At 44.2% G+C, this 22,998-nt stretch overlaps 1 protein-coding gene across 3 annotated transcripts in view; it reads left to right on the forward strand.

Moving 5' to 3' along the window:
* The window catches only part of LOC126187475 (protein slit), a 793,364-nt gene that overhangs the window by 26,871 nt on the left and 743,495 nt on the right, over positions 1–22,998 (forward strand). For all 3 annotated transcript variants that reach the window (XM_049928576.1, XM_049928578.1, XM_049928577.1), the window contains exon 2: positions 17,409–17,480. In XM_049928576.1, the coding sequence (XP_049784533.1) occupies positions 17,409–17,480 (72 nt within the window). The remainder of the gene's footprint in view (positions 1–17,408; positions 17,481–22,998) is intronic.

Raw genomic sequence — 22,998 nt, forward strand, 5'->3', positions numbered from 1 at the left:
GTGCCTTCAGTACAAAGGGCGACGCCGGCATCATTCAGAAGTGTGAAAAATGACCGCTATCCCGACTAAGGGATAGCCATGACTTCGTAAGGGAGGTCGCCCGCCATTCTGCGCTAGACTATTTAACATCAACTCGGCTCCTATAATAAAGCAACTATTAAATAAGAAAGACACAATCATTTTGCATTCGACAACAACAGTTGCATGGTATCGTCAGTTTTTGAGCTGTACTGCGCTTTAATTCCGTCCTTGTGTAGCGCTATGCTTATAGTTGTGTAATTACGCCCGATCTTTGTGATTACTTCTGTAAAATATCTGGGAGTATGAGTACGGAACGATTTGAAGTGGAATGATCATATAAAATTAATTGTTGGTAAGGCGGGTGCCAGGTTGAAATTCATTGGGAGAGTCCTTAGAAAATGTAGTCCATCAGCAAAGGAGGTGGCCTACAAAACACTCGTTCGACCTATACTTGAGTATTGCACATCAGCGTGGGATCCGTACTAGGTCGGGTTGACAGAGGAGATAGAGAAGATCCAAAGAAGAGCGGCGCGCTTCGTCACAGGGTTATTTGGTAAGCGTGATAGCGTTACGGAGAGGTTTAGCAAACTCAAGTGGCAGACTCTGCAAGAAAGGCGCTCTGCATCGCGGTGTAGCTTGCTGTCCAGGTTTCGAGAGGGTGCGTTTCTGGATGGGGTATCGAATATATTGCTTCCCCCTACTTAGCCGGCTGGAGTGGCCGAGCGCTTCTAGGGGCTACAGTCTGGGCCTGCGCGTCCGCTACGGTCGCAGGTTCGAATCCTGCCTCGGGGATGGATGTGTGTGATGTCCTTAGGTTAGTTAGGTTTAAGTAGTTCTAAGTTCTAGGGGACTGATGACCTCAGAAGTTAAGTCCCATAGTGCATTTGAACCAATTTTGAACCCCCTACTTATACCTCCCGAGGAGATCACGAATGTAAAATTTAGAGATTCGAAAGCGCACGGAGGCTTTCCGGCAGTCGTTCTTCCCGCAAACCATACGCGACTGGAACAGGAAAGGGAGGTAATGACAGTGGCACGTAAAGTACCCTCCGCCACACACCGTTGGGTGGCTTGCGGAGTATAAATGTAGATGTAGATGTAGATTAAATTGCGTAAATAGGACTGATCTTTGCGTCAGTTTCCCGACCAAAATAGAGTACACTAACCTAATTTTCTTCTCCCACATCTGGACAGTTTCCATATATTAACGGTCGCACTTGGGTTTTCCATCTAGTAGATTCAGGGCTCGAGTCCCGGAAAGGGCACAGCCATTTTTAATTTCCTGTCAATTCCAAGCGCCTCTGGTGGTTTAATTGCGGTAGCGGGGTACACTTGGGCTTTCTGCCCAGGAGGACATGGGTTCGAGTCCCCGAAACGATACCGCTAATTTTAATTTCCACCCAAAATTCGAAATTTCAGCAAAAGGGTAGGTTGGGGGAGGAGGGTGGGGGAGGGTTGGTTCAAATGGCTCTGAGCACTATGGGACTTAACTTCTGAGGTCGTAAGTCCCCTAGAACTTAGAACTATTTAATCATAACTAACCTAGGGACACCACACACACCCATGGACGAGGCAGGATTCGAACCTGGGATCGTAGCGGTCGCGCGGTTCCAGGCTGTAGCGCCTAGAACCGCTCAGCCACCCCGGCCGGCGGTGGGGTAGGGGAATAGGGGCTGGGCCACACGTGTAGCTGAGAAAACACGTGACGTCAGCAGGGGGCAGGGGCGGGGCTGGGGGTGGGCGTGGTCGGGGTCGGGGTCGGGGGTGGTTAATTGATCAATTTAATTAACTTGCATATCAGTTTGACATCAAAACTGCGCTACAATCGCCAACTCCCTACTGCTAGCAAAGTCATCAGCAAATCTTACCACTGAAATGCTTTCACCTTGAATTTTAATTCCACTGTTGAACCTTTCTTTTATTGCCACCACTGCCTCTTCGATGAGCAGATTGAACAGTAGGAGCGAGAGAATATGTCCCTGTCTTACACCCTTTTTAATCCGAGCACTTTGTTCTTGGTCCCTCTTGACTCTTGTTGAAACTAGTCATCATTTAATGTTATTCACTTGCAATCTTGGATATTAAGTAAATTTATTACAAAATGGTTCAAATGGTTCTGAGCACTATGGGACTCAACATAAGTCCCCTAGAACTTAGAACTACTTAAACCTAACTAACCTAAGGACATCACACACACCCATGCCCGAGGCAGGATTCGAACCTGTGACCGTAGCAGTCTCGCGGTTCCGGACTGCAGCGCCAGAACCTTATTACAAAAGATTTATGTTGCACATGGGAGATAGCTTCTGGAAAATGGGGTCGGTATACGCCTATATGGACCGTAGACTCGCCGGGCGTGCGACTGCATAGCGGGAAAGTGGTTTTCTTTGGGGCAACTGTGTTCCCCATTCAGGCCGGGCCACCTGTAGCAGAGCCTGGTAGGAAACGAGTATCCCGTCCGTCTGATTTATTCTGGGCGCAGCGCGCGCGCCTCGCAGGGCCCCGCCACGATAAATTCCCGCGTTCGGTCCCCGTTTTAATTATTCATCGCGAGCCATTAGCGGAGGCAGGTTCCGCCTGAGTGCGCGCGGGCCGTTCGTGATCGTGGCCGGCAAGGACTCGCCCCGCCACTGACTCAGAGCGAAGGGGTTGGCCGTGCACAGCCTCCCCCCACCCCTCCCCTCCCTCCCACGCCGCACCACTACTCTCTGTCCCGCCGGGTCACAAATAACTGTCAATTGAGCCCCGTCCGGAGAAGCGGAAATGGCCCCGCGGCGATCTGGGGTGGCGGGATACTGCAGCGAGGGTTGATTCCTGCCCCAGCGACCAGGGTAACAAACTCCCTTGTCGGCGAGTTCACATACATGGGCTTTCAATCGATGCTGGAGTTGACTATATAAAATAAAAAAAATACAAAGGGTTCGACAGTGTAAAATAGTGCAAGAAGATTGTAATTCTCGGAAAAATCGGAGTAAGCTATAGGGAGAGACGATTAATTTACGAGTGCATGCTGAAAAATAGTGGCACCGAATTTTTTATTTGTGCACTCTTAAAGCTTATTGAGTAAAACTACCGATAATAACATCCTGCAAGATAGGCGTGATTATTAGCCAAGTATAAGTTTTTTAAGTCACGGTTGCAAAGTACTAACACGGAATCTTTGCAGAAGAATGCAAAAACTGGTAGAATCCGACCTTGGGGAAGATCAGTTTGATTTCCGGAGAAACGTGAGGGCATGTAAAGCAATAGTAACCCTACGACATATCTTAGGAGACAGGTTAAGGGGCCTGGTCCGTGAAACCTTGAAAAAATTGTCAGTTTTCTATACAGTGTAACTCAGCCCATATAGTGGCTCAAAATGGTTCAAATGGCTCTGAACACTATGCGACTTAAAGTCTGAGGTCATCAGTCCCCTAGAACTTAGAACTACTTAAACCTAACTAACCTAAGGACATCACACAAACCCATACCCGAGGCAGGATTCGAACTTGCGGTCGCACGGTTTCAGACTGTAGCGCCTAGAACCGCTCGGCCCATAAAGAGCTCACCAATTTTTTTTTTTTATATACAGTGTAACTCAAACCCATATGATGCTTACCATCTTTTAAGACATCTTTATGGGACATTTTTATTTGTTTCCTGTAAGTTCTTCACACTGTTATCTTTAAAACACACTATTGAAAATATGGTGCTGTCATAAATTGTAATTCAAAAAAATTTTGGAAATGAATGCAACAAACAGTCGGAAGAGTACAGAATATGAATTGAGAGTAAATCGAAGAAGGACGAAAGTACCGAGAAGTAGAAATATAGGACTTAAATTGGGGGAAAATTTTCTGAGAATGTACATTTGGAGCACAGCACTGTATGGAAGTGTAACATGGAGTGTGGAAAAACTGCGAGACAGAAGAATCGAAATGTTTGAGATGTGGTACTACAGAAGAATGTTGAAAATTAGTTGATGTATTAAGGTAAGGAATGAACATGCTCTCTGCAGGATCGGCGAGGAAAGGAACATACGGGAAACACTGACAAGAAGAGAGGACAGGATAGTAGGGCATCTGTTAAGACAGCACGGAATAACGTCTATGGAACTAGAGGGAGCTTTAGAGAGTAAAAACTGCAGAGGAAGATAGGGACTGGAATAAATCCAGCAAATAATTCAGACAAATGCTACTCTGAGGTGAATAGGTTGGCATAGGAGAGGAATTCGTGGTGAGCTGCAGTCAGATGACTGATGACTTAAAAAAGACCACCTCTGAAGACTAGCACTTATATTTAAAAAAATGGCTCTGAGCAGTATGGGACTTAACATCTATGGTCATCAGTCCCCTAGAACTTAGAGCTACTTAAACCTATCTAACCTAAGGACATCACACAACACCCAGTCATCACGAGGCAGAGAAAATCCCTGACCCCGCCGGGAAACGAACCCGGGAACCCGGGCGCGGGAAGCGAGAACGCTACCGCACGACCACGAGCTGCGGACACTTATATTCAACGTCCTTAGTTATTCGTACGCATGAGGCATGATGTTTCAAAACTCCTCGCATAAAAAGGAGATTCTTTTAGGGCTCTACCTCGGGTTTGTCAGTAATAGAAAGGTAGTGTTTAGTGTGTTGGGCAGGCCTTTGGCCAGGGACCATTTGTATAGCCAACAGAAAAGTCGTCCTAGTGCCATTATCCTACAGAAAGGTTCAAAGTGTGAATATTACACACTTCCTCCTGTTTAAACAAATGGTGCAAAGCCGGCCGCTTTGTGGCCGAGCGGTTCTAGGCGCTACAGTCTGGAACCGCGCGATCGCTACGGTCGCAGGTTCGAATCCTGCCTCGGGCATGGATGTGTGTGATGTCCTTAGGTTAGTTAGGTTTAAATAGTTCTAGGAGACTGATGACCTCAGAAGTTTTAAGTCCCATAGTGCTCAGAGCTAAATGCAAATCGATCGGATCCGCAGCTCGTGGTCCAGTGGCTAGCGTTGCTGCCTCCGGATCACGGGGTCCCGGGTTCGATTCTCGGCCGGGGCGGGGGTTTTCTCCCATTGTGGACTGGGTGTCTGTGTTCTCCTCATCATCTCTTCCTCATTCGGAAAGTGCCGAGACTGGGCATAGAAAGATTTGGAGCTTGCACGGGCGCTGATGACCACGATGTTGAGCGCTCCACAAATTATCATCATCAAATCGATCGGTTCCTTCTGCCTTTGATGTGATCTGCGGTGAGTCTTAGGAAGATTATGAAACCACCATCAGTTTATGAACCGTTCCTTAGAAAATCCCAAGAATGGGTATTTTTGACATTTTTTCGTTCCACAATCGAGCTGCGGATTCCAAGACCGCTACGCACAGCAATTTTTATGGTATATTCCTGAAATTTTTATGGTATATTCCTAAGGCCCCGATTTGGAACAACGTCGAAAATTTTCTCGATATCTTGCTCCTTTTCCGAGATGGGAATCTATGGAAAACACTAACAAGCAGAAGGGACAGGATGTAGAACAGTTGCTAAGACATCAGGCAATAAGTTCCATGGTACCCGAGACAGATGTAGAGGATAAAAACTATAGAGCGAGACAGAGATTGGAATTAATCCAGCAAACAATGGAGGACGTAGATTGAAATTTGCCTCTGAGATAATAAGGTTGGCCCAGGAGAGGAATCCTGCTGGAATTGGTATGATAAGTGGCTGCGACTAATTACTTTGGTTAGTTTTTTGTGAGAATATCTCAGTTGTAATATTTCCGTGAGTTCGCTATTTTGCGACATGAAGTAGAAAGGTGTCTGTGTAAAATTTTGTTTTAAGCTTACAAGGGAACCTCCCCATCACCCCCCCCCCCCTCAGATTTAGTTATAAGTTGGCACAGGGATAGGCCTTGAAAAACTGAACACATATAAATCGAGAAAACAGGAAGAAGTTGTGTGGAACTATGAAAAAAATAAGCAAAATATACAAACTGAGTAGTCCATGCGCAACATAGGCAACATCAAGGAGAATGTGAGCTTACGAGCGCCGTGGTCCCGTGGTTAGCGTGAGCAGCTGCGGAACGAGAGGTCCTTGGTTCAAGTCTTCTCTCGAGTGAAAAGTTTAATTTTTTAATTTCAGACAATTATCAAAGGTCAGGCACTCACACATAATCAACTTCGCTCTCCAAAATTCCAGGACATGTTCAGATTTGCTTGGACATATACAGGATTTGACGGTCTACACACGGAAACATTTGAAAACGTAAAAATCATATGTTTTGACAGAGCACAGGGAAAACTGTGCGACTGTGAAACTGTTGCATTCATTTGTTGCAGTTTATGTGACAAACTCTTATGTTTTCATCACTTTTCTGGGACTGATTATCACATCCACAAGAAAACCTAAATCGGGCAAGGTAGAAGAATCTTTTTACCCATTCGTCAAGTGTACAAGTTAGGTGGGTCGACAACATAGTCCTGTCATGTGACGCACATGCCGTCACCAGTGTCGTATAGAATATATCAGACGTGTTTTCCTGTGGAGGAATCGGTTGACCTATGACCTTGCGATCAAATGTTTTCGGTTCCTATTGGAGACGATCGTCCTTTCGTCTACTAATCGCACGGTTTTGCGGTGCGGTCGCAAAACACAGACACTAAACTTATTACAGCGAACAGAGACGTCAATGAATGAACGGACAGATTGTAACTTTGCGAAAATAAAGAAAGTAAAATTTTCACTGGAGGGAAGATTCGAACCAGGGACCTCTCATTCCGCAGCTGCTCACGCTAACAGTATCCAACTAGTGCTGTTTGCTCTTTATTTCACAGACTATAACGCCAGTCTTTCGTGTTGACACTTTCCCGGAAGCCACTTTGTCCGACGCCTTCTTCTTATCGACAGGGGCGGAAAGACAGGGGAAGCGAAGCCTTGTCAGGTGGAGTAATGGAATCCGTGGCTTTACCGGAGCGCGAGGCGGCAGTCGGTCGGATGGTCCGCGGCGACAGGGGGCGTGATTTTATTACCCGGAAAGGCCGGCACGCCGACAGCTCTCCGCCGCCGGCCCGCATCGGAAGCGGCGGCCCGGCCCTGTCGAATGCATTAGGTCGGCCGGCTGGCTACCGGGGCCGCTAATGTATTCCTTCTGTAGCCGGCCTGTCCGCATCCATAAACACCTGACTGTCGGACACTTGCTGGCGCGCCCTACCCCCATCCAGACTTGCTGCTGCGTGCTGTGCCTCATGTTGATACTGGCCGAAGCCGCTCCCGCCGATTCCACAGCGTCTTGCTGCTCGGCTTGTTACATTGCCATTGCTTTTCGGTTTCTTTTAATGTACGAGGGCAGTTCAATAAGTAATGCAACATTTTTTTTCTCGGCCAATTTTGGTTGAAAAAACCGTAAATTTCTTGTGGAATATTTTCAAACATTCCCGCTTCGTCTCGTATAGTTTCATTGACTTCCGACAGGTGGCAGCGCTGTACGGAGCTGTTAAAATGGCGTCTGTAACGGATGTGCGTTGCAAACAACGGGCAGTGATCGAATTTCTTTTGGCGGAAAACCAGGGCATCTCAGATATTCATAGGCGCTTGCAGAATGTCTACGGTGATCTGGCCGTGGACAAAAGCACGGTGAGTCGTTGGGCAAAGCGTGTGTCATCATCGCCGCAAGGTCAAGCAAGACTGTCTGATCTCCCGCGTGCGGGCCGGCCGTGCGCAGCTGTGACTCCTGCAATGGCGGAGCGTGCGAACACACTCGTTCGAGATGATCGACGGATCACCATCAAACAACTCAGTGCTCAACTTGACATCTCTGTTGGTAGTGCTGCCACAATTGTTCACCAGTTGGGATATTCAAAGGTTTGTTCCCGCTGGGTCCCTCGTTGTCTAACCGAACACCATAAAGAGCAAAGGAGAACCATCTGTGCGGAATTGCTTGCTCGTCATGTGGCTGAGGGTGACAATTTCTTGTCAAAGATTGTTACAGGCGATGAAACATGGGTTCATCACTTCGAACCTGAAACAAAACGACAATCAATGGAGTGGCGCCACACCCACTCCCCTACCAAGAAAAAGTTTAAAACCATACCCTCAGCCGGTAAAGTCATGGTTACAGTCTTCTGGGACGCTGCAGGGGTTATTCTGTTCGATGTCCTTCCCCATGGTCAAACGATCAACTCTGAAGTGTATTGTGCTACTCTTCAGAAATTGAAGAAACGACTTCAGCGTGTTCGTAGGCACAAAAATCTGAACGAACTTCTCCTTCTTCATGACAACGCAAGACCTCACACAAGTCTTCGCACCCGAGAGGAGCTCATAAAACTTCAGTGGACTCTTCTTCCTCATGCACCCTACAGCCCCGATCTCGCAACGTCGGATTTACATATGTTTGGCCCAATGAAGAACGCAATCCGTGGGAGGCACTACGCGGATGATGAAGAAGTTATTGATGCAGTACGACGTTGGCTCCGACATCGACCAGTGGAATGGTACCGTGCAGGCATACAGGCCCTCATTTCAAGATGGAGTAAGGCCGTATCATTGAATGGAGATTACGTTGAAAAATAGTGTTGTGTAGCAAAAAGATTGAGGAATAACTTTGTGTATTTCAATGCTGAATAAAACAACCCCTGTTTCAGAAAAAAAATGTGTTGCATTACTTATTGAACTGCCCTCGTATCATCCGGTTCGATCGCTACAGGGCATATCGAAAATATTGGCAAACTACTGGAAGCAGTTATTCGCTCCAAAACCAGGAAACTTGGGCCGTCAAGGTATGTAAGATTTTCAGTTGTTGAGCGAACATTTATACGTTTTTAATTCCCCGTCCAAAAGGCGGATTGGAAGGACGTTAACAAAAAAGGTGGGTGAAATCCCACCCGAGGACCGTATGTAGAGCGAGTAGTACGAACCACGGAGCAGGCGACCAATCTAATATGGTTAGCGTGACGTGCTAGGATGACAAATTAGGTGGGATAAGACACGAGCTAAGGCAAACAGGTGGGAGGGGCGGGGGAGCTGGTGGTTTTCCACCCGATCTTGTGGGCAGAGGAAGACAAACACCTTTCATCCGTCAAATTTCCAACCTTATCTTATTTGGCAACCAGTTGCAGCGCTATACTACGCTATCTTCAGGCCCCTGACTGACGTGCAGGAATAATCTACCTCGATTGTGATCTAATCAGGGACCAGCAATACTGGTATTAATAGATATACAGGGTAGTCCATTGACAGTGACCGGGCCAAGTATCTCACGAAATAAGCATCAAACGAAAAAACTACAAACAACGAAACTCGTCTAACATAAAGGGGGACACCAGATGCCGCTATGGTTGGCCCGCTAGATGGCGCTGCCATAGGTCAAACGGATATCAACTGCGTTTTCTTAAATAGGAACCCCCATTTTTATTACATATTCCTGTAGTACGTAAAGAAATATGAATGTTTTAGTTGGACCACTTTTTTCGCTTTGTGATGGATGGCGCAGTAATAGTCACAAAAGAGTAAGTACGTGGTACCACGTAACATTCCGCTAGTGTGGACGGTATTTGCTTGGTGATACATTACCCGTGTTAAAATGGACCGTTTACCAATTGCGGAAAAGGTCAATATGGTGTTGATGTATGGCTATTGTGATCAAAATGCCCAACGGGCGTGTGCTATGTATGCTGCTCGGTATCCTGGACGACATCATCCAAGTGTACGGACCGTTCGCCGGATAGTTACGTTATTTAAGGAAACAGGAAGTGTTCAGCCACATGTGAAACGTCAACCACGACCTGCAACAAATGATGATGCCCAAATAGGTGTTTTAGCTGCTGTCACGGCTAATCCGCACATCAGTAGCAGACAAATTGCGCGAGAATCGGGAATCTGAAAAACGTCGGTTTTGAGAATGCTACATCAACATCGATTGCACCCGTACCATATTTCTGTGCACCAGGAATTGCATGGCGACGACTTTGAACGTCGTGTACAGTTCTGACACTGGGCACAAGAGAAATTACGGGACGATGACAGATTTTTTTGCACGCGTTCTATTTAGCGACGAAACGTCATTCATCAACAGCGGTAACGTAAACCGGCATAATATGCACTATGGAAAATCCACGATGGCTGCGACAAGTGGAACATCAGCGAACTTGGCGGGTTAATGTATGGTGCGGCATTATGGGAGGAAGGATAATTGGCCCCCATTTTATCATTGGCAATCTAAATGGTACAATGTATGCTGATTTCCTACGTAATGTTGTACCGATGTTACTACAAGATGTTTCACTGTATGACAGAACGGCGATGTACTTCCAACATGATGAATGTCCGGCACATAGCTCGCGTGCGGTCGAAGCGGTATTAAATAGCATATTTCATGGCAGGTGGATTGGTCGTCGAAGCACCTTCACCGGACTGACGTCCCCGGATTTCTTTCTGTGGGGGAATTTGAAGTATATTTGCCATCGTGATCCACCGACAACGCCTGACAACATGCGTCAGCGCATTGTCAATGCATGTGCGAACATTACGGAAGGCGAACTACTCTCTGTTGAGAGGAATGTCGTTACACGTATTGCCAAATGCATTGAGGTTGACGGACATCATTTTGAGCATTTATTGCATTAATGTGGTATTTACAGGTAATCACGCTGTTACAGCACGCGTTCAAATGGTTCAAATGGCTCTGAGCACTATGGGACTTAACTTCTGAGGTCATCAGTCCCCTAGAACTTAGAACTACTTAAACCTAACTAACCTAATGACATCACACACATCCATGCCCGAGGCAGGATTCGAACCTGCGACCGTAGCGGTCGCGCGGTTCCAGACTGTAGCGCCTAGAACCGCTCGGCCACTCTGGCCGGCACAGCACGCGTTCTCAGAAATGATAAGTTCACAAAGGTACATGTATTACATTGGAACAACCTAAATAAAATGTTCAAACGTACCTACGTTCTGTATTTTAATTTAAAAAATCTACCTGTTACCAACTGTTCGTCTAAAATTATGAGCCATATTTTTGTGACTATTACAGCGCCACATATCACAAAGCGAAAAAAGTGGTCCAACTAAAAGATTCATATTTCTTTACGTGCTACACGCATATGTAATAAAAAATGGGGGTTCCTATTTTGAAAGAAACGCAGTTGATATCCGTTTGACCTATGGCAGCGCCATCTAGCGGGCCAACCATTGCGCCATCTGGATTCCCCTTCAAGCTAGACAAGTTTCGTTCTTTGTAGTTTTTCGTTTGACGCTTATTTAGTAAGGTATTTGGCCCGCTCATCATCAATGGACCACCCTGTGTACTTGCTACAGTGATCACTTCAACTGTCACCTGCCGACTGTTAGATAACGCTGAAACAGGTTTCCAAATAAAATAAGGTTGGAAATTTGACTGCTGAAATGTGTTTAATTTGACATCATCTATCGAACAGTCGAGACCTACAACCATCCCTAAAAAGATGGGCATACAGAGTCTCGTGGGCAGAGGGTTGGTTATGACAGTAGTGGATATTCATGATCTTCTCTATAATTTTAGGAGAAATTTGTATTGAGGAAGTGTGACATAATCAGATTCCTATTTCTTGACTAGTAAAGATACATGTGTACATGGAAATCGACGAGATACAGTATTTCGAGATTTGAAATATGATTCTGATGATGGTTGTGGCCGAAAGGCGTTAAGGTTACATTTTTAAAAAATAATATACAAATAGTGTTCAAGATGGGTAATTACATTGAATAATCACGTTAAAGTATACAGCGACCCGATGGTGAAAGTTCGTTGTAATTCAAAACAGCCTTTGGTTGCATTTTTTCCTTTATTTTGTGACCAGATACAATAATCATCATAGGTGCCAGTCTTTCAGAATTAGTATACAAAATGTAAAAAAAAACTCTTAACCTATATGTGAAAACACAATAAAACTATAGTTATCACAAATGACCCGCCGTATGTGGTACCTCAGTGACTGCATGCTAGCGGTTACCCTGTTTGTTTATGTGCGTTTGCTGTTTCGTGTACTGTGCACACAAAATTGTATGCGATGTTTAATACGTGTGAGCTTCTGCACGAGTGCGCCACAACTAAACTTATAGACAATAGAACTATGCTGCACCTTACACATCGAAAAGATCACGAATAAATGACACAACACACAGAAAACTCACTTGAAAATTGGAATCATTTCCCGAAACGGGGTGTGCAAAATATAAATAACAGAAAATCTGATACGTGGCAGAATTTATTTGCAAACGAAACCATTAATGTTAGTTATGACTCTGTTACAGTCCTCATTATTTTAAAAAATTGCAGTGATCTTTCTTGTTTTCCTTATCCGACTTGCAATAGTTTTTAGTGCAGAGAGATTATTGACACTCGAAATGACGATTCTCAGATTTCGACTGGAAGCAGTATTTTTTTTTCCTTGTAGTTTTAAACTAGCATGTACAAGAATATGCATATGTCAGTTCTGATAAATCTTTCTGCAAGTCATTCGCAAGAATGATCGTCCCTCTTTCTCTGTATCAATTTTTTTTGTTTAAATTATAGTTATTTAATATTTTTAAATTAGTACTGATAATAAATGAAAGAATAAGGGTAAGATAAGCAGTAAGAATAACGATGTACTTATTTCATACTGCTGCCGTTAGTCTGGGCTGTTGTTGTGTAACATAACGCAAGAAACATGTTTTTAGTTTTGCTTCCGACTATTTTGAAATCAATGTACAAATACAGTAGACATTATTTGGCTCATTGGAGTGGTACAAACGTTCCAAGGCCGACTGATGCCCCATTAACATCCAACAAAGGGAAGGAACATAGGTGCATGAAATTCGCCACTAATGACCTGTCTGTACGCCGCATAACATATTCTCTTTACGAGGAAAAGCCATCGCCTCGCCATCGTGGACAATCGAACATAGCTTCAGTTGATGAATAATAATCACCGTTGCGTCGTGTATTGTCAAATATGCATTGCAAGCCTGTAGTAAAACTTTGATGGAGAGAGGAATGTCGATGTACTACAAAGATGATGCTAGAGAGTATGTACCATAAGTAATTCCTTACGATATCGCTCACTACACTTTGAGGTTGAGGTTGAACTTGGGTATAAAGGAAAGTAGTTCGAATTCTGAATAAAATCTTATTGGTTTTAAAGCTGAGCAGTGCGAATAGTTTTACTCCTGACGACGATGGCGGGGATAGCCATCGAAACCTCGTGCGTTTTATTAAAACTGACCCTCCGAGGACACAATTCGTTCAAATGGTTCAAATGGCTCTGAGCACTATGGGACTTAACATCTATGGTCATCAGTCCCCTAGAACTTAGAACTACTTAAACCTAACTAACCTAAGGACATCACACACATCCATGCCCGAGGCAGGATTCGAACCTGCGACCGTAGCGGTCGCGCGGCTCCGGACTGAGCGCCTAGAACCGCTAGACCACCGCGGCCGGCGACACAATTCGTATTCTCTCTGATTCTCCCATTACGTTTTATGCGATTTTCTCAGTTACTGGCAGAAAATGTGTGGGTCGCTCCTTTAATATTGCCAATCCTTACTTAGCAACAACAAAATGCAATTACAAATCGGAACAAAAACGCAGCCTCAGTATATTTCACAAAACAACTCTCCCGATATCCTACTTCTTCATGTGGTCCACGGATCACGGTTTCCGTACAATTTGGGTATCTTCAGTTTCGTTTCATCGACAAATCAGTCAGCATATCATTACACTCTGAGGACTATAATGTTATGTGTATAGGACTAGACAAGGAAAACTCCCGTTAAGTAATAGATGAATAATTAAATAACAGAACGAATTTTGACAGCAGAGAATGAGTTTTTTTAAGTATAGTGGCAGACTAAAACTGTATTGTGACCAGGCTCGGTCGCACGGCAACGCTCTTACCACTGAACTTCTTTTATTGACAATTGTCTCTGACCGAACAAGGTGGTGCACTGTTAGCACACTGGATTCGCATTCGGGAGGACGACGGTTCCAATCCGCGTCCGACCATCCTGATTTCTCTAAATCACTTCAGGCAAATGCCGGGATGATTCCTTTGAAAGGGCTGTGTCGCTTTCTTTCCCCATTCTTCCCTAATCCGAGCTGTGTGCTCCGTCTCTAATGACCTCTTCGTCGACGGAACTTTCAACACTAATCTCCTCCTCCTCAATTGTTTCGATCGCATTTGGTGGGCTTGATAGGTTACCGGTTTCGACTATGATGCAGCAACGGCAAGAGAACTGCTAGAAACGTTCCTTTTGTCGTACTTCGGAGCTTCCGTGGTGTCGAGCGAATCAGCATAAGCCTAAATCCAAGCATTCTTTTCGAAAAGTGAGCGGAACAAGTTACACGATATACTCCTCCACTTATTTAATAACAAGTGTTTACTGGCGAATTCGGATTACTTTTCTGTGCTGCCACACTACCCATTCAGTTTAAACCATTAAAATCGCGAGTCTTTTAAAGAATCTAATTCCCATCTTCAAGTGTCTGATTACTTTAAAAATGAGTCAATGTGTGAGATATCTGGTTTTGAGCGTCTGAGCGAGAAAGAGTTTCGTAAAGGTTTAAAATATGTGCAAAGTTTATTGACAGTCACTCAGTGCTGTCATTCTCAAATACTGGTAGAATAAAGTTCGGGTGTTTGCGAGTAATAAGTGACGGTGCCTCAAGACATACACACAGTTTCTAAGTGTCTTATTGCTTTAAACATTTAACGTAAGATTATATCCCTTAATGAATAGGTAGTGACAAAATTCTGAATGTGGTCAAAAACTACGCGAAATATTGAAATTCAAATATTTGTTGCCCCCGGAAGCCGTTAGACAGACAACCTGGAATTGGTATTAGGTTCCGTGATATGGTTTAGTAATATTGAGAGTGAGCCAGAACTCGAGTGACAAACTTTCATAGATGATACTTTAGACTAAGACAAGGGACAAGAAAGCTAGTAAATGTGGTATCTGAATAACCTTAAGAGCTATTAGCACTAGTCCATCTGCGATAGTGTGAAACACATTTCTTCTGCTGCTAGCTTTTTCTTTCTATATTTTGGTTGGAGGTAAAGCGGATCAAAACACGAATGAATGTTCAGTAAACCTGAATCCTAAATTGAGTACCTTAAGAGCTATGAAGAAGAGGAGACGTGTTTCACAATAGCAAAGATGACCAACTGCTAATAGCTCTTAAAGTATTCGCTTTAGAGACCATGTTTACTGGACCCTTTTTTTCTTGTTTTGGTCAATACTACCTCTCCTGAAATTATGAAAAGCAAAGAGCTGTCAGTAGTAGAGATGTGTTTCACAGTAACGAAGATAAAAAAGTGCTAATATTTAAGATATACATGATAGATCCTATATTGTCTACAATTTTTTCCTTGTCTGCTTCACACTATCTCCTCTACAAGTTTGTCGGTCGCCAACTTTGCTCTCAAAGTCAATAATTAAAAGCCCTGTAGCTGTCTAATTACTTTCAGGGAAGATTCCGAGACCTTTCCGTGGACCACCTGAAGAAGTAGGATATCAGGAGAGTTGTTTTGTGAAATATACTGAGGCTGCGTTTTTGTTCCGATTTGTAATTGCATTTTGTTGTTGCTAAGTAAGGATTGGCAACATTAAAGGAGCGACCCACACATTTTCTGCCAGTAACTGAGTTCAGCAAACTACCTCCGATTGGATACTAACAAGTCTCGCCAGTACTCACCGCAATAAAACAACGAGAATACAGTTCAAAGTTAGTGTAGGAAGAGAGACACAAAAAACCAGATTCCCACGGACCCAAGTGTAATTTGCTGGCTTCTACTTAACCGCGCTAAGTCCGTCTCCCTTACTAAACGCAACCGTCTCCGCGACATCATGTAAAGGATGTCTCTTCCAACCAGGCACCAGCACCATCACTTAAAAGCAAGACTCTCCCGGAACACCGGAAAATTCAGCCCGAAATCCACACCTGCACACGGCTGTGCATTATAGGTATCTCTCAGTTTTACTTACTGCATGAAATAACTTGGTTAGCATCGAAGAACCACCCTCTTCCGACATCCGAAATGCGAAAACACCAGCTCTACACCACGAGGACTGGCTCCACTGGTTTATTTAACGGATAGGCCTTAACCAAAGAAGAATCGGGAGTGGAATGTAGGCATTTCCAGTGACCATTTCCTGCTCCCAGTAAGAAAGATTCTGTAGGTTGCTGCTTCCTTGCCGCGCTTTTATAATTTTTTTTCTGGAACAGGTGTGAGAAAATACACTCTCTCGTGGAAAATTTATTTAATCGCCCTTCAAGTCAACCTAGTCGGCTCCGACCAACGCCCATGTGGAAGGATTAGAGAATTACCGAGCAATCATTTTCAGGCCGAACAAAAACCCTTTCCTCCTGCAGCCGGAAAGTGGCCAAATTGACTGCAGTATCCAAAAAGGTTAGCACACATTTTCGCCCGGGAAATTATATGTTACACATCTTGTTACGAAAGCAACATTTCAAGAAGTCAATTAGTGAAAAATGGTTCAAATGGCTCTGAGCACTATGGGACTTAACATCTATGGTCATCAGTCCCCTAGCCGGCCGCGGTGGTCTAGCGGTTCAGGCGCTCAGTCCGGAACCGCGGGACTGCTACGGTCGCAGGTTCGAATCCTGCCTCGGGCATGGATGTGTGTTATGTCCTTAGGTTAGTTAGGTTTAAGTAGTTCTAAGTTCCAGGGTTCAAATAGCTCTGAGCACTAGAACGTAGAACTACTTAAACCTAACTAACCTAAGGACATCACACACATCCATGCCCGAGGCAGGTTTCGAACCTGCGACCGTAGCAGTCGCGCGGTTCCGGACCGCAGCGCCTAGAACCGCGTGATCACCAAGGTCGGCTTAGTTCTAGGGGTCTGATGACCTCGGATGTTAAGTCCCATAGTGCTCAGTGCCATTTGAACCATTTCTTCCAGAAAAGAATTGCCCGTGTTTTGCATTTTAATCAAATCGCAGCATGCGTCCTGGAGTCATTGTTTTGGTTCGCTAGACAAGGTGAGCGGTAAAAACTATAGACACACTTGTTTCTTCTTCAACATTTGTCCTAGAGATGTTGCTCCATTGCGATTTGTCACAGAACAATGTTGACACACTACAGCCACACATCCGCTGCTTAAAACTTCCTGCTCACAACTGACTATTCGATTGCACATCTATTGTTTACAGTTGTTAGCTCTAGCTGCCACCGTAGTTACTGCGCTAACGTCGCTTATTTGCCAGCAATAAAAAAAAGTGAGTACCGGAACTTATTGGACGGAAGGTGTGTAATCAGTCAACAAGCATACTTAACAACTTCTGAATGTATCTCAGTTGAGTTAATTACGTTACTGAGTTGATGTGTATTATGAAGGGCTAGAAGTAAACGCGTGTGACATGTGCGTTTCTTTGTGGTGTTGCAGGCAGCTGCAGGACAACCAGATCCACACTGTGGAGCGCGGCGCCTTCCAGGACCTGATGGCGCTCGAGCGGCTGTAAGTAAAGTACTCTGCAGCTTCTTACCATACAACCAAGTGCAACTTATTGTTCAGCACTAGCTCTACTCTCTTTGTGAAAGGGAATTTTCTGCACATGTGTTGCGGTTATATGTCAAACTATAGTTCAATTCTTTTATCTTGGCGGTTTTCGCATGCCCGCCCAGACGCGGGACATTCCTGCGTTGCCAGTTGCACCCGCCAAGAGAAGCAGCGCCCTAGTATAGTATAGTTCGCAAACTTACGTTTAGGGGGGAGCGCGCAGTTTATGAAGCAAAGGCACCACGAACGCATTAACCCTTTCGCTGTTACAGAGATGTGTTCCCCGCATTCCGCGCTATGCGCGATTTTGTCATCACCGGACTGCTCGCCTGTGCAGACACATGGTGTTTCGACTGCTTTGATACACTTTATCATTCGATTTCACAAAAACTATTTGGCCCAAATATTTGATTTTCACACACCTTATTCATTGATACCTTCTCCCCATAAATGACTTAACTTTGTTTCGATGTTCAACGCAGTTATTGTGCAGCATTAGATGTAGTAAACCATTGCACGAAATTTTGAAGAGTTTGCACAGGTAAAAGTCCATAGCGTATACTTTCCGCATGGTCGATTTTAGTTGCCACTAGAAATTTCAACAAATTACATTCAAACGAATAAAATTCATGAAGTAAGACACTTCGATATTGTTTTTAAATAAAGAAAATATTAAGCACCGAACAAGGTTTGAACTCAGAACCTTCTGTGTAGCAGCCAAACACATTTTTTATTTTTATTTCTTTTTTTTTAATCTCATTTTGTTAGTTTTCGTTCGTTGTATCTGCTCGGGGTGGACGTCAAACGACACCCGATTCAGTTCGTGGTTGATCCATTAACTCAATTTTTTTGTTACAGAGGGCAGCTGACCCTCTGACCGAACACACTGAGTTACCGTGCCGGCTACTTTAACCATTACGCTAACGCAAGCTCGTCATTGAAGAGATATCCCGGAGGACTTCAAAATATGACGCAAAATACCGACAAACACTGTTGGTATGACTATGAATTATTCATACTTCATCGAAGTACAATAGGAAATAAAGAATTACCGCTGTTCTTTATTGCGAAAATGCTGTTAGTGAGAATGATAAAAACACCTTTCCTTGCTATCGCCTGAATTAGGAGGCTTATTGCTTGTTTGGTTTAATTAATTAATAGAATAAGAAGCAAATTGGTATAAAGAATCTTTTTCCAAACTTTCTATAAACGAAAGTCTGCTATCAAGACATTGCTTTTGTTCAATTACTTTATTTATGACTGAACGTTTCTAAAACTGAAGACACTCGTCCATGCTCTGCACTGCAGTCGAGCTCTGGCGACGTCGTTCTCTGTTAATTGGCTGACTGTGTTTTGTGACGTCAGATGCGCAGAACGAACCTAAACTCGGCCGCCGTCGTAAATGACACGCACTTTAATTTAAAATTGACGATTTTCCACAAGTTCCGGTATAATCAGTTTCAAGTAGAAACATTGCCTTGCTGCTCAGAACGTATTAAACAAATATTCTCGAGGGGGGAAAAACGAGAGAAATTATCGGCGCGCACGAGTTTGAGCTTCGATTCGCAGTTTGCCACACCATGTATTTCTTAATGTAGAGATAAATCACCATAGGTGGCAGTATTATTTGGTTTATCCATTGCCCTGATGGCAATACGTTCATATTAACAAACAGCAATCTAAAGATGCTTGAGTCTGATGAATGAAATTAGTAGTAAATGAAATAATATGCGATCCACGGCGGTTCATCTGTACATTAATTTTTAACCGACGCTGTATCTTCTGCAGGCGATGATAATTTTCTTAATAATCTCTCGGGATTACTTACCTGGATGCAGTGAGCTGAGTTACTTGTCATAAAAGAACTTTTTTTCGTTCATAAACACTTACAATACTTTTATAGTTGTGCGTCTTGTTCTCGATTGTGACTCAGCAGCGCCTCTTCACTGTGTCTTCTACGCATACCACGTACAGTATTTGATGCGACACTGGATATACACTTTATAATGATACGCAGTACACCGCAATGCCAAGCACCCGCTTCACTTGGCTGGCCCCTGCGGAGGTTCGAGTCCTCCCTCGGGCATGGGTGTGTGTGTGTTTGTCCTTAGGATAATTTAGGTTAAGTAGTGTGTAAGCTTAGGGACAGATGACCTTAGCAGTTAAGTCCCATAAGATTTCACACACACATACACACACACACACACACACACACACACACACACACACACACAAAACCGCTTCATTGGCCGAGATTTGCTTAGTACAGGGCTTCACAACATACGTGCTCGCGGAGCAAGCTGTGAGCAGCAAGGCGCGAGCACGGAGCAGCGCGATGACGCTACCCCCACTACCGGACCAGAGCAGAGAGTGGGGAAAGTCACGTGGGGCACACAACAGCTGCCGCCAGTCAATGTAAATCCGCGGCCACCTGCAGAGATATCAAAAAAATGGCTCTGAGCACTATGGGACTCAACATCTTAGGTCAGAAGTCCCCTAGAACTTAGAACTACTTAAACCTAACTAACCTAAGGACACCACACACACCCATGCTCGCAGGGATATCACTCACGAATTATTACTGCGACAAATGAAACAAATAAAGGAGAATATAGACATGCCACATAATTTTATTAGCTTAGTGTATGCCTCTACATTCGCATTAATTTGTGAACTGTTACACAATAAAAGGTATCACTGAAGTGTGGGATTCTCGGTTATCTTGTACTTTTTGCCCTTTACAATTGCGTCTATGTTCGGAGTAATTGTTCTTGTGCATTCTAGGCGCAGCGTGCGTTTCTCAGGCGCGTCTTGTTACATTTCATTGCAGAGAACAGTTGTTCACAAACATACGTGGAACCGAACATTGATATTATTGTAGCCGCCAGTTTGTGCAAACGAGGAAATCTATCCTGAGGGAAGTGTCTGTAGAATTCCAAAATGTTTTTCTTGTTCTGAAATTTGTCTCTGTATTCTCTGTCACACTGCAGGTCAATAATTTCTTGCTGCAGCTCAGGACGAATCTCTTAAATATTCGCTGAATATGGAGAGAACAGATCAAAATCACTGTCTAGTGCTGTCATATCTTGAAAGCGCTGATCAAATAAACTATGTGAATAACGTTCACAGTCTTTGTGAACATCTTGCATGGATGATAATTTAGGAAAATGAGCTAGGTTTCCTGTTTCCAGCTGACTCGCCCAAAGTGCCAATTTCATTTTAAAAGCTCGTATTCGTTCTATGAAATGAGTAATTAGCGGATCTTTACCTGGTAGTAAAATGTTCAAAGCATTCAGATGGCTAGTTAAATCTGCTAAGAACGCGAGATCACATTCAAACGTGCGCGCGCATTTCCCCTCCCTCACTACTCCGCGACCTTGCACCTGCTCGCGAGCACGTGCCTGAGCAGACGCGAGTACTCGCGCTCGAAACCGGCCAGTTGTTAAGCCCTGGCTTAGTATGTACATGCATCAAATCGGAGCCATCCAAGCGGTTGGCGTTGGTTATGGGTCGGTCTGCCGACGGTTAAAGTCAGTGCGTTGGCAGTGGGTTTGTCTTGGGACGCACCTCATTGTGAAGGCCGGGTCGAATCTTCGTTGGTTTGTAGCAATTTGCTGTGTGTTGAACGGGTGTCTGTTAATGAGTTTAAAAATACTGGACTGTGGAGCGGAATACGGAGACAGCATTAAAGCTGATAGAGTTTCATCATGAACGGAAATGTTTATGGGACCCTGCGAAGTGCAATTATAGCAACAAACTGAAAAGACTATCTTGGAGCGAAGTAGGCTAGCTGTTAGAAAGTAATGTGAGCACTGTGACAAAGAAAATCGATTCTTTATTGACGTCTCTTCGCCCAGTAGCTAAATATCGCAGTGTAGTCTTTATCCTTTCTACTGAAGTTACATTTATCCTGAAAAGATGTCTCTTTGGAAATTCCAGGGCGTATATAATTAAATAAAATTTCGGAGTCTGTAGCTTTCATTCGGATAAAATATGAAATGCCCCGTGTTCCAAGTCAGCTGTAAGATCAGACATTAACTTTGTCCCAACACACTTCTCCCTATCTTTTAAAAGAGAGATCGTCCACCAGTGTCATTTCTTCGTTTCTGACGATCAGCTTCTTGCAGTACAATAAATGATATGCGACTAAATCAGCCGTGGCTGACCATTGTATAAAGTCTGGCCATACTGTGGACTATGAAAAAACAAAAATACTCTGTCAATCCTCCTTCTTCTGGGACTGCGTTACTAAAGAGGCCATCGAAATCGGACTACAGGGTGATCTAATTAATAAAGACAGCGGCCTTCAACTTAGTCAGGCTTGGAACCCTGCACTCGGCGTGGAGAGAAAGATGCAGTCCCAGAGATCGAAGACCGCCCTCGACGGCGGCAGCAGGGAGACTGCAGACACCAGTTCAGACCCAGGCGCTGCTTCCCCCACCACCTCCAGTAGCCACCGCGCCGGCCGCACCGAAGACACCAGGAGAGGAACGGTGGAGGGGGTAACGGCTAGTATATATAGGGCGCCGAGAGGAACAGCACAGCATTCGTCAGGAACCACCTGAAGATGGCAGCTTGTACCTCTGCCGAAATATTGTGGAGAAATTACGACGCTACCCGGTCTTAGAAGAAAGATTAAGGAAAGGCAAACCTACATTTCTAGCATTTGTAGACTTAGAGAAAGCTTTTGACAATGTTGACTGGAATACTCTCTTTCAAATTCTAAATGTGGCAGGGATAAAATACAGGGAGCGAAAGGCTATTTACAATTTGTACAGAAACCAGATGGCAGTTATAAGAGTCGAGGAGCATGAAAGGGAAGCAGTGGTTGGGAAGGGAGTGAGACAGGGTTGTAGCCTCTCCCCGATGTTATTCATTCTGTATATTGAGCAAGCAGGAAAGAAAACAAAAGAAAAATTCGTAGTAGGTATTAAAATCCATGGAGAAAAATTAAAACTTTGAGGTTCGCCGATGACATTGTAATTCTGTCAGAGACAGCAAAGGACTTGGAAGAGCAGTTGAACGGAATGGACAGTGTCTTAAAAGGATATGAGATGAACATCAACAAAAGCAAAACGAGGATAATGGAATGTAGTCGAGTTAACTCGAGTGATGCTGAGGGAATTAGATTAGGAAATGAGACACTTAAAGTAGTAAAGGAGTTTTGCTATTTGGGGAGCAAAATAACTGATGATGGTCGAAGTAGAGAGGATATAAAATGTAGACCGGCAATGGCAAGAAAAGCGTTTCTGAAGAAGAGAGATTTGTTAACATGAAGTATAGATTTAAGTGTCAGGAAGTCGTTCTGAAAGTATTTATATGGAGTGTAGCCATGTATGGAAGTGAAACATGGACGATAAATAGTTTGGACAAGAAGAGAATAGAAGCTTTCGAAACGTGGTGCTACAGAAGAATGCTGAAGATTAGATGGGTAGATCACATAACTAATGAGGAGGTATTGAATAGGATTGTGGAG

The sequence above is a fragment of the Schistocerca cancellata genome, chromosome 5 (assembly GCF_023864275.1).
Source record: "Schistocerca cancellata isolate TAMUIC-IGC-003103 chromosome 5, iqSchCanc2.1, whole genome shotgun sequence".
Classification (NCBI taxonomy): domain Eukaryota; kingdom Metazoa; phylum Arthropoda; class Insecta; order Orthoptera; family Acrididae; genus Schistocerca; species Schistocerca cancellata.